Here is a 13,006-nt window from a genome sequence, read left to right on the forward strand (position 1 = left end):
TAAATATCTTATTAACTATATTTTCCCCCTATATGGATCAAAGCTTAAATCCACCAAGAAATCACTAAAAGGCAACATTTTGTAGATTTATAGGGGGTAAGGAGACAGGAGGAATCCATACTTTAACCCCTTAAAGTGCAGAGAAGGATATCATGAATAGCAGTGAAGCAAAAAGAAAATTCTCCAGGTCTCTGAGTCCAGTGTTGTATACAGTTAAGGTGGGTAAAAGGCATTTGTTATCTACCCTTTTCTCTCCATAACCCTAACCGTCTCTCTCAATGTTTACTTATCTACACAACTCAAAACCTCAATTTTCTTCATACTTTCTAGAGCTTGAGTACTTTAAATTTTTTCTTACGTTTTGAAACATGGTATCCAATTGTGTGATGACCTAAATAATGAAGGATGCTAATTTATTCCAGATATAAATTCCAGGGGAAACCGAATTTTTTTTTTCCTTATAGAGGACCAAGGACAAAATTATGAATTTTCTTTATTTAAAAATCCAATGATAAAAAAATCCAATGATAACAATTACACCTAATACAAGATTTTTGTATTTGCATTTAATGCAACCTATGATCAATTGAAAGCTATTTTCTCTTCTAGGAAATAAGGTAAAGGGGCTTAAGGAACTTCTCTCCACTCCAGATTATCAAGGAGAATGAAGTATCTAATCCTTTAAAACAAAAAAGAGAATTAAAGGTAGTATATGAGATTGAAAACAAAAGACAAAAGTATCTGAAGAGGTAGATGGAATTCTTATGTTTTCTTAGGAGGTTTCAGGGAGGAAGAATGTGAGAAAAAGAAGGAAGGAAAGGAAGACCACTGAACACTTGGAGCTAAGAAATAAATCAGTTTCTTCCCATGAGATTCTTCCTGATGTGGATACACAGGATAAAAGGATGAAGAGGCTAATATATGTGAATGATGACTCAGTGATGAGGCAGATATTTGTCAATCTGACATTAACAATAAAAAGATAGGCTTTTTTGAGGGGGAAAAGAGCATTTAACCAGAAATGCAAAGAAAACCATTCAACATTTATCAATTCTGATGATTACTATTATTCCCAGTGAATCATACTGACATAAACCAACAAAAGGATGGGGTGAGATCATTTTCCAGCCAAAGACAGCTTAGAAGGTCAGCAAGAAAGATCTGTTGTAGGGTGAGAATGGAGCACAGCTGCATACTGCATGGCGCAAATCCAGTCCCAGGCAGGCTGTCCCAGAGGAGCCTTGGAATTGGCTGCAGCAGTAGCTGCTTCTGGAACTCAGCTCACAGATGGTGAAGGGGTGGAGTGGTTGGCCAGGGGGAGATTATAGGGGCCTCTGCTGGTGCTGAGGCGGGACTCTCCTGTTCTGCCTGAGCTAGGATCCAGGTCGAAGTCTTGAGTGGTGGTCTAAGTTGGGGAGGGACATAGGCACGCTAGAGTTTGCAGCCACAATGGAACAGGATTCTCTTCCGGGTCAGAGGGCCGGAGGGTCAGAGGATTGCTTGCAGACCAGAGCATAGGCCAAGGGAGTGAAAAACATGCCTCTCCTTAAATCGTACCACATGGGACACCCCCCCCCCAAAGCTTGGGATAGTGCAGCCTGGAAACAGTGGCCCACTTTAAGAAGGCCTTAAAAGTCAAGAAATAGGCTGGCAAAATGAGCAAACAGAAAAAAATACTAACCCTAGAAAGTTTCTTTGGTTACAAGGAAGATCAAAATACACCCTCAGAAAGAATAAGTAATAATAAAACTACTCAACCTTTATTTTGCTTCTTCTTTGTCTGTCAAGAAGAAATCATTTTTAAATTGAGACAGAAATGGTTAATAGAAAGTTGAAACCCAAAATAAGCAGGAAAACTATAAAAGAGTATACATAATAGTTGTTCTTGATGAGACTGAGTCATCAGGGCACAGGAAAAAAAGGGCAGATGTGACTGCTAAAGCACTTATTTAGGATATGATACCTAAATATACATGGAGAATGAGAGACATGCTTCAGAGCTATAAAGACAAAATATCTTGATTTTTAAAAAAAATAATTACAGCATTATAAGAAAGAGATGGGAATCTACAACTATAAGATAATGAATTTGAATTCAATCTGTGGCAAAATTCTAGAATGTACTTTTAAAGGGGTAATTAAAATGAAACTCCCAGAAAAAGAACTAGGGATCACAAAGAGTCAGTGTGGTTTCAACAATAATGGGTTATAATAGACTAACCTCACTTACTTTGACAGGGTTACTAGACTAGCATAACAGAGGACTACTCTAGATCTAATGTACCTAAGATTTAAGAGAGGTATTTGACAAAGTACCTTATACTATTCTTCTGGACAAGAAAGATATCGTTTAGACAATAGTACAAAGGAATAGATTAGAAACAGACATAAAAATAATCATTAAGAGTTCAATAATCTCAGAAGAACAATACTAGTAGAATGCCCCATATTTAATATCTCTGTCCTTGTGCTATTTAACTTTTTTTTTTTTTAAATCAGTGACCCTAATGCTCTGATTCTCTTGTAACAGGATTAATGCAGAAATAGGATTAATGTTATTATGTGTATATATATGTGTGTGTATATATATATCTATATGTATATGTATAGAGATATATAGACATAACCTATATCAGATTACCTGCTGTCTAGGGGAGGGGGGAGGGAGGGGAGGGAGGGAGAAAAATCTGAAATTGTAAAGCATGTATAAACAAAAGTTGAGAACTATCTTTACATGTAACGGAAAAAATAAAATATCTCATTAAAAAAAAAAATCAGTGACCCTGTATGAATATCAAATTTGCAATGACAGATGCTAAGAAGGATATCTTCACAATGCATAAAGTCAACACTTAAGAAATCTAAAAAACTAAAGTGAATCTAATAAGATGAAACTCAATATGGATAAGAGTAAAGTTTTCTAGATGGGTTCAAAAATCAATTTTACAAGTACAAAGAAGAGAGGTTTAACTACATAGCAGCCCATTAGAAGAATACTATGTGGTTTTAGTGGACTGCAAGATGAATATAATACATGTGTGCCATCTAGTATGATATGGCTTATGTGAATTTAAATTATATTAAGAAAAGCACAGTATTCAGAACAAGGGAAGTGATGTATTCAACCCTGGGGTCATACAACATCTGAAATATTGTAAGCACCATGTATTGGCAAAGACAATGACATGGAAAATATCCAGGAGTGAAACCCAAATAAAGGATCTTGAGATAATCTCTGATGTGACATATGAGGTTCGGTTAAAGAAAATGGGAATGTTTAGCTCAAAAAAAAATTTTTTAATGGGCTTTCCCATCTCACCCAGGACTTGATCCCACTATTGATGGGCATAGGAGCTTTGATCTACTATGTTTCTGACCTGGGCCAGTTTTCATCTCCTTAGGCAACCTGATGGCCTCTGCTTCCAGGGGCCCATCATATTGAGGCCTAATATAGCACAGAGAGCCATTCTACAAAGCCCACTGCAATTCAGAACTCCCAAACTCAAGAGATCTCTGGCAGCTGAGATTACAGGTGTACAGGACACATCATGTTTAACTTGTAAAAGACTTGGCTTGGGGTGAAGAGGAAAGGAAACTATATTATAGCTGTCTTCAAGTATTTGAAAGGCTGTAATGTACAAAAAGTACTAACTTGTGCTATTTAGTATCAAAGGGTAGATCAATAACAAAAGAGGGAAGTTGCAAAGAGGTAGATTTAGAACTGATATAAAGAAAATCTTCCCAACAGTTAAAGCTATCCAAAAATAGAATGGTCTACCTTGGGAAGTACAGGGTACCCCTTTATTTGCAATCTTACAGAAGTGGCTGGATTTACTGTACAGGAGTATACTGTTCAAAGGATTCTTGTTTGGGTACCATTTGGACTAAAGTAATATTTTAGGTTTATCTAAAATATATTTGGGCTTTTCCCCTAGTATTACCATTCTTGTGGAGAATTTAATTAATTTTAGCCCCAACATAAGAATAAATCTAATGTTTGCAATTATTTCCAAAATTATGTTGTAATCCCCAGATTGTACTGATATTTTAAAAACTCATTAGCTGGTTTGTTAGCCATCAAAGAACTTTAATATATCACAAGAGTTTGTTTTGTTTTGGAGGGAGGTAGGTTTGGCCCAGAATAATAATTTCTTTGGTATTACTGAACTCCCAGCAAGGAAAGCCCCTTGAACCAAAGTAGAACGGCTCTACAACTTAAAGTCTAACAGAGTTGCTTAGGACAGTAAAAGTTACTTAAGTAACTTGGCCTAAGTCACACATATATGTCAGAAGTAAGCCTTGAACATAAGTATTACTGACTTCTAGGCTGGCTTTATGTCATGCTGTCTGTCAACAAGATTCTTTAACAACATCCTGTTGGATTTTGTCACACACACGTGCCCCACACACACACACATACACTATTATCTATTATCTATATTACATAAATATGTACTTATTACTTTTATTAAATATCTACAATGTACAAAGCACTGTGCTATACACATGGAAAAAAAATTAAATAACAAAATATGCTTCCTTGCACTTATGAGTTTAATAGTAGCACTTATAACCATTGAAGCTAAATGGAATTCTGTTATCAGACACAACTTTTTTAAGTAACTGGGAAAAGCATATTATCCTCTGATTCCCAGGATACATTCCAGAAAAATATCAGAATTTTATCCATGTGCAACTGCAAGTAGAAGAACACCATTTAGCTTTATCTGTAATTCTAACTGGATTTATATACAACAGAGTATATGGGATAAGTAGACTTGAGTCAGTTCAGATTCTGAGGATGGGGTCTGGAAAGTACCCAGCCCCCAGTCCCTGTTATAGTCAGATCATTTTGTTCATGTTTTATTCCATAGATTATAATAGAAATCATGTATCTTGCCTTACTGAACCTGATGTACCCTGGTACCCCTTCCCACCCCCAGCCTACATTCCAAACCCCGAGTCCTTGTTATGGGTTAGTTATGCTGTTGCTATAACACACCCCTTACTGCCCTGTGCCGCCCCCCCCCACCTTGCTCTATGACTAGGCAGAAGACATCTCCTGCTACTGCAGACCCCACCCAGATACTACCTCCCCCTTTTTACATTCCTAAACCCTAGCTCCTAGTACCAGCGCCTGGTACCATCACTCGCTTCTTTCCCCCTTGCCCCTCCTTACCCTGGTAGAACGGTTTGGAGTGGTTTCAGCCTTCCACCCTCCCTTGGTTTGACCTTTTCCCCCTCCCCTTTCCCCCCAGCTCTCAGACATAGCTGAGGATGCATTCATACCCTGATCACGAGCTCAACATGCATCCTGGGTTAGACAGGATTGGATGTTAAGACTGTGAGCTCACCCTGGGCACGAGGGATGCCCCCCCCTCAAAACTTCCACAAAAAACCAACTCATGAGCCCATTACTGTGTTCCTCATTCCTAGGATGGGGTCGTCTGTTCTCATGAGAATGTAATAAATCTGCCTCTGCTTGACTTGGTGGTCTCCTCGAGTTATTTGGGTAAACTGAGGCAATTTTGTCCCAAAAAAGAGTAAATGAAATTCAAATATATCTTTTTTTTTGGGGGGGGGGGTTCTTCAATAAACATTTTATTTTTTCTAGTTACATGCAAAGGTAGTTTTCAACATTCATTTTCATAAGATTTAGAGTTCTAAATTTTTCTCCCTCCCTCCCTTTCCTACCCCCTCCACAAGACAGCAACCAATCTGATATAGGTTATATATGTACAATCCACAAGTGCTCTTTTTATCCATTCTTTCCATGGGAGTGGATAGTATGCTTCATTAGTCCCTTGGGATTGTCTTGAATCACTGTATTACTGAGAGTAGTTAAATCATTCACAATTGCTCATCAAACAATACTGCTGTCACTATGCACAATATCCTCCCAGTTCTGTTCACTTCACTATACATCAGTTCATATGAGTCTTTCCAGGTTTTTCTGGGATCATCCTATTTATCATTTCCTATAGCACAATACCATTCCACCACAATCATATACCACAGCTTCTTCTGTCATTCCTTAATTGATGGACATTACCTTAATTCCCAATTCTTAGCCACCACAAAGAGTTGCTATAAATATTTTTTGTACAATTTTCCCCTTTTCTCTTTTTCATGATTACTATTGTTAACTGTTTCCCTCCATCCTATTCCCTTCTCTATGATATTTACTCTATTACCTATCTTCTTTCACCCTATCCCTCTTCAAAAGGGACTTGCTTCTGACTGTCCCCTTCCCCAATCTACCCTCCCTTCTTTTGCCCTTCTCTCTTTATCTCCTTCCCCTCCTATTTTCCTGCAGGGTTAGATAGATTACTCCACTGAATTGAGTGTGTGTTATTCCCTCCTTGAGCCAATTCTGATGAGTGTTAGGCTCATTTACTGCCCATATTAAATAGATTATTCCACCAGATTGGGTGTGTGTGTGTTATTCCCTCCTTGAGCCAACTCTGATGAGATTAAGGTCTTTGAGCCTATTATAATGAGTATAAAATTCAATTACTGCCCTGCTCCTCCCTCAGCTATTCCCCCATTCCATAAGCCCTTTTCTGTTTCTTTCATGTGGATTTCACCTCATGCTACCTCTGCCCTTCCCCCTCCCCCAGTGCATTGCTCTCGCCCTTCAATTTTACCCTAAAGATGTCATCATGGGGCACCTAGGTGACAGAGTGGTCAAAGCATCCACCCCAGACCCAGGGGGATCCCAGCCAAAACCTGCCCTCAGACACAAGACAGTCACCCACTGCACGACCCCAGGTATGTTCCCCAACTCCAATTTTTTATGGTTCTCTAGGGTTTTGTATTTGAAAGTCAAATTTGCCATTCAGTTCAGGTCTTTTCATCACAAATATCTGAAAGTCCTCTTTTTCACTGAATTCCCATTTTTTCCTTTGAAAGATATAATCAGTTTTGCTGGGTAGGTGATTCTTGGTTGTAATCCCAATTCCTTTGCCCTCTGGAATATCATATTCCATGCCCTCCAGTCCTTTAATGTAGAAGGTGCTAGATCTTGTGCTATCCTGACTGGGGCTCCACAGCACCTGAATTCTTTCTTTTTTGGCAGCTTGCAATATTTTCTCCTTGACCTGGGAGCTCTGGAATTTGGCTATAATATTCGTAGGAGTTTTCCTTTTGGGATCTCTTTGAGGAGGTGATTGGTGGATTCTTTCAATTTCTATTTTACCTTCTGCTTCTAGAAGATGATTTCTAAGCTCTTTCCTTGGTCATGGTTTTCAGGTAGACCAATAATTTTCAAATTATCTCTCCTAGATCTTTTTTCCAGCTCAGCAGTTTTTCCAAGAAGATATTTCACATTGCCCTCTATTTTTTTATTCATTTGGATTTGCTTTATTGTGTCTCGGTTTCTCATAGAGTTACTGGCTTCCATTTGTTCAATCCTAATTCTTAGGCAATTATTTTCACCAGAGAGCTTTTTCATTTGGCTTTTCAAGCTGTTGACTTTTTTCCTCATGTCTTTCCTGCATCACCCTCATTTCTCTTTCCATTTTTTCCTCTACCTCTCTAACTTTATCTTCAAAGTCCTTTTTGAGCACCTTTATGGCCTGAGACCAATTCGTATTTTTCTTGGAAACTTTAGATATAGGGGCCCTGACACTGACATATTCCTCTAAGGGTGCACCTTGATCTTCCTTGTCACTGAAGAAACTTTCTATGGTCCTCACCTTTCTCTGTCTGCTCATCTTGCCTTTCTTTTACTTGACTTTTAGCTCCCTCAAGTGGGGCACTGTTTCCAGGTTGCAGTATCCCAAGCTTCAGGAGGTCCCAGGTGGTAAGATTTAAGGAGGATCAGGTTCTTTACTCACCTGGCCTGTTCCCTGGTCCGTAGATGATCAACTTGCTAATCAACCAGCTTTGTATGCTACGGTTGTCAGCTCCAACGAGCCTGTGCCCCTCCCCCACCTAGGCCACTGCTACTCAAGCCTACTTCCTGGTTCCCAGCAGGGGTGAAAAACACAAATTCCACCTCAGCCCCAGCAGAGAACCCTGTAATCTCCCTCCTACCAAGGGCTTAGCCCTCTCACCAGACTGTAAGCTTAGTTCCAGATGACACTGGTGCTGCAGCTGATTCAGAGGCTCTGGGGTTCTCTTTCTCTGGCAGGGCCTTTCTGAGACTAGATCTGTGTCAGCCTGACTGTTGAGTTGTCTCAGCACAGCAGCTCCCTCCTTCTGACTTTCCAAGTGGTCCTTAGTTGGAAAATGATCTCAGCACATTCCTGTGTGGATTTTGCTGCTCCAGGAATTGCCCTATGGCATTATTTGGATGTTTTTGGAGCGATCATGTCGTGAGTTCCTCAAATATATCTTAATGTGTTATCAAAGATCATATTATTCAACTCCCTGTATCTTATCATCATCAGGACGATAAGAAAATGGCTTCATTAAAACTTTTTTTATAAAACAAAATACCACTTTCTTCCAAACAATTTTCTTCTTTAAATACACTCAAGTTTTCTTTAACTCTCTCTCATTTTAACACAAACTACAGTCATTATGCTTGCATTTTTATTACTCCATTAACAAGTGAGGCTTTCTTCCCTCCTTCTTATATTCCATGGTATTTTTTATTATACTACTGAATCAAATCTTAAGAATCTCAAATCAGAAGAAGCTAAAAACAAGGAGGATCTTTTTACTTTTTACCTTAGATCCTGTATCAAGGTATTATTGACAAGAAACCCTAAGAGCCATGACAGATGTTTTCCAACACATGTCTTAACATGCATTCTCCTATTCCGTTTTTAGTCTGATATAATAAAATATATCTATAATGTTACTTGGAAAGTAAATGGTTATGTGTTTAAATTCAAACATAGGTTCTATACCTCAATAATGACATTTCACTTACATATGGAAACTACAACTAGGTGGCTCAGTGAATAGAATGCTAGGTATAGAGTAAGGAAAACCATAGTTCAAATCCACTCTAAAAAACTGTAAGACCCTGGGCAAGTCACTTAACCTTTGTCCTCTTCAGTTTCCTCAACTGGAAAATAGAGATAATAATAACACCTACCTTGCAAGCTGTTATGAGGATTAAATGAGATAATACTTGCAAAGTGATTAACCCAATGCCTGACAAACAGTAGCTATATGATAAATGATTCTTTCTTTCTTCCTTAGAAGAATTTGGAGAATGTTAAATTGTGTCTTCTAATGAGTTATTTCTTATCTGAAATTTGTTTTAAAGGTAATTTGGACAAATAATATAAATACCTGGTATGTTTAAAAATATGATATTAAGTATTCAAGAAAGTTTTTGTAATCTTCAATGAAACATTCATCCATATTTAACAAGCTTTGTAAAAAGTTAAGAAAAATTCAATCATGAGGCATATCAGAACTGGAAAAAATTTCACAAAAATAACAGGTAGTGAATTCACCAATATAAACCAATAAAATATCTAAATTAACTGGTATCATATATGTCAGTACATTTGCAAAGTTTGATTTCTGAAGGTGTTTTAGTACATGTGTTTGAACTAACCATGGTAGTGAACATAGGTATATATTTGTAAGGTATCAAAACACTTAGGTTCTATTTATGTCTCTGAAAATAACTGTGAGAGTTCTCTCCGCCACCTATAAAATTATAAGAATAGATGAAGGGATCTCTTATGTATAAGTCTAGCTTTTGCTATTCTACATAAATGAAAGACAGCAGTAACACATAATCAACAAAAGTAAAATAAAAGATTAATTGCATGTTTAACCTTAGGGTGCAGTATATAATATTTTGTACCAACTTTACCCACATAATCATACTTTTGCTTAGTCAAATTAATTATAAAAGATGCATTCTCTAAGTACTCACCAAATGGACAGGGGGATAGAAAACATGTAAGTATACAAGGTATTAGAAGAAAACCAATCTAGGATTAAAATTGTGCCAAATACAGTCCAATAAAAATTTGCTACATGTAACACACATATAGATAAATTAAGAACTTACTACCTAAAGAAAATTAATAGATTTGTTTTAATGTCCACATCCTGGTAATCCTACTTTTTAAATATATGTATATATATATATATATATATATATGTATATGTATATGTATAAAATTTTAACCTGTAGGGTCAAAGATTTAATTGATTTTAAAATTATTATCAAAAGCATGGCAAAATGAACTTACATCATCTTCATATTTTATATGAATATCTGTGATTTTCACTTGTACATTTTTTATGACCTGAGTAGCCAGCTTTTCCAAAAATGTATCCTTTTTTTCTTTCTTTGGTTTATCTATGAGAAAATAGAAAAATGTTAAATTGAATTAAATAGTACATATTTGGATTTGATACACCAGATAAACAATGATCATAAAAGTCAATACATTTTAAAGAGAAAAATTTTACAACACTGGTAGTTTTCATCTTCTGCTTTTTGTTATATATTTAAGAAGCATTATCAACCCCCAAATTGACATTTTTTAAGTTGACATAACATTTTAGTGAATGCCTTCCAAGAAATAAACCACATAGCAATGTATTTCAGATAATACATATCATAAAAAACTACACAAACCTACCTTTTGAGCGATCAAGACCTTTAAAAGGTTTCTTAAAATACTTTTTGTGCTTTTTACGTTTACGTCCTTCTCAATGGAAGCATTTTTGTGAGAAAAGGATAGAATTCACGTTAGACTATTAGACAGAAAAGAAAAACAAGAGGCAAAGACAGATATCTTCCTAATATCAAACCTCTCTATCTTCATTTTACCTCTTTCAAAACAGGCTTCTACTATTCCACGTACCAATAAAACTTCTGAAACCCAGCTACTGCCAAGCTTATAATCTCTTGGAATCTAGAAACAAAATTAGCAGGCACATTTACCTGAAACTGGGCAACATAGTCTAATATATATTGCCCTTTAAAAATATTCTCCCAGCTTTTCACAATTTCATTTTCAACTTCAACATTTTGACAATACTTTGGAAACCTAACATTAGTGATTTGATGAAGAACCTTTGGAAAAGGTGCTGATATATGATGATGCAGGGACCATAGGGGCATAATAAGAATACAATGCTAACACCATTATTTATTATTGATTACAGTGATCACCAGCATTAACTCCTTACTAACTTCAGAAGAGAAGGAAGCATGTATAGAGCACAGAAACAACACAAAATTGAGTCCTTAAAGAAACTATAAACTAAAATTTATTTTATAACAATATTTTGGCCCAAAATTTCTTTAATTATAGTTTAGATTTATATTTTAGCAATATAAAGGAAAAACTCAGAAAACATTACTTTAGGTTTAAAATCATTACTTTAGTTTTGCATATGTTGGCTAGTTTTTCTTATATTTTAAAACCAAGACATCAAATTAATAAAACTAAATTACTGAATACAACATTTTAAATGTTCAGTAATACAGATGGATTTTTTTTTGCCCATAGTAGCAATTTGTGCCTCCCTGCTTCACATTCTTGAACCAGCTGAATAAAAAAAAGAATAGGCAAAATATATGAAGGGGATATATAGGAGTATATGTAAATCTAAAATCACTGGCAAATTTATGATTCATCACCCCTTTGATGGTACCATAAAACCAGCATGCAATATGAATTATATCTTAAACCTAACCAAATACTCAAGTTGTGTCACCTTCAGCAAAATTATCCTATTATTTCACAATCAATACTAGTAACTCCAGTCTAAAATTTTCACCATAAGAAAGCTTATTTTTAAAAAAAAAGTGGAATCTCAATGAGGTTTTGCTTTGCATTATTAGCCTATTCAGGTCACAATGTATTAACAACACTTATCGGATGCTATTTATTAGTATTAGTAGGTAATTAAAATGTTATCATGGAATTACTAGATCCAAAGCTCAGCTTATATCCTAGAAAATCTGGCAAAATTATCTAGAACTGGTGGAGGCTAGAACATGTTGTAGGTAAACACTGAAACAATGTAGATTCTCATGTCTATCAAGTCTATATTACAAATATTACCTACACAATCTAGACCAACTGTTGAGGATCCATCATGCTTGGATCTCCCAAAAAAACACATTTGATAGTAAGAAACATTATTTATAAAGACAAACTTTTCATTGTTATTTATTAAACTTAGAGATGTACCTTACTTTACATACATATTTCTTTAAAGTTCTACAGAAGCTAGATGTTAATATAGTCATCTGTAATTTACAGTATACCCAGGGAGTTTATTATATAAAGGAATACTACTGTGAATCCTTCAGCAAAGCAAATCATCATCCTTTTGTGAAAAACCAAATTTTTATATGTGGTCTTAAAATGGCTTAAAAATGTAAAGTACAACAAAAGCCATAAGCCAAGATTTTAAAACTCCAAAAGTTACTTAAATAACACTGAAGCAGCAGTACAGGCTCCCAAATTAGTGAAATTATAAATTATATTCCCATATTATCCAAAAGTACTCCACAATAAATGGACTTTAACCCAAAAACAAGCGTGAAAAAGTGCTTATTTTGTAATTAGAGAAAGTAATGTAATTAACCATGCATACCCACCCGGCTTGACGTCCTTGTAAACAAAGTTCTCCAAGCCATAAATGAATTCCCCTGAGTGTACGCCTGCATCCCCATGGTAGCAATAACCAAAATGCAAGGTATTTATAAGATTGTTGAAGAAATTTACCTTTCATTTAATATACAACATATACTTAAAGAAAATTCACTGAATCAAATATCATTTAATAAGACAATTGAGATGAGATTATGCTGAACTAATCTATTCCTAAATGAACAGGTTAGTTCAGTATAATCTCTGTCCAGAATGTTTCCTAAAAAACATTCCTGTGGTTCTATTTTTATCATTTAGATACAAGACTGAATAAATTTTATTTCATCTTCAATGGTTATAATGTGTAATTTGCAAAATCTAGAGAGCAGCACTTCAACTATGGCTAATGTTTTACTGACTTTATCAACAATAGTCAAACATCCCTAAACAAAATCTGTTTGTACTTTGTTTCT

The 13,006-nt window shown here is 35.8% G+C and overlaps 1 protein-coding gene across 1 annotated transcript in view; it reads right to left on the reverse strand.

Moving 5' to 3' along the window:
* VPS13C (vacuolar protein sorting 13 homolog C) overlaps nucleotides 1–13,006 on the reverse strand; it is a 206,614-nt gene that overhangs the window by 155,980 nt on the left and 37,628 nt on the right. Inside the window, exons 6-8 of the mRNA XM_043981954.1 lie at nucleotides 12,542–12,604; nucleotides 10,566–10,631; nucleotides 10,170–10,279 (exon numbers count right to left, since the gene is read on the reverse strand). Of these exons, the coding sequence (XP_043837889.1) occupies nucleotides 10,170–10,279; nucleotides 10,566–10,631; nucleotides 12,542–12,604 (239 nt within the window). The remainder of the gene's footprint in view (nucleotides 1–10,169; nucleotides 10,280–10,565; nucleotides 10,632–12,541; nucleotides 12,605–13,006) is intronic.

Source organism: Dromiciops gliroides, chromosome 2, assembly GCF_019393635.1.
Source record: "Dromiciops gliroides isolate mDroGli1 chromosome 2, mDroGli1.pri, whole genome shotgun sequence".
Classification (NCBI taxonomy): domain Eukaryota; kingdom Metazoa; phylum Chordata; class Mammalia; order Microbiotheria; family Microbiotheriidae; genus Dromiciops; species Dromiciops gliroides.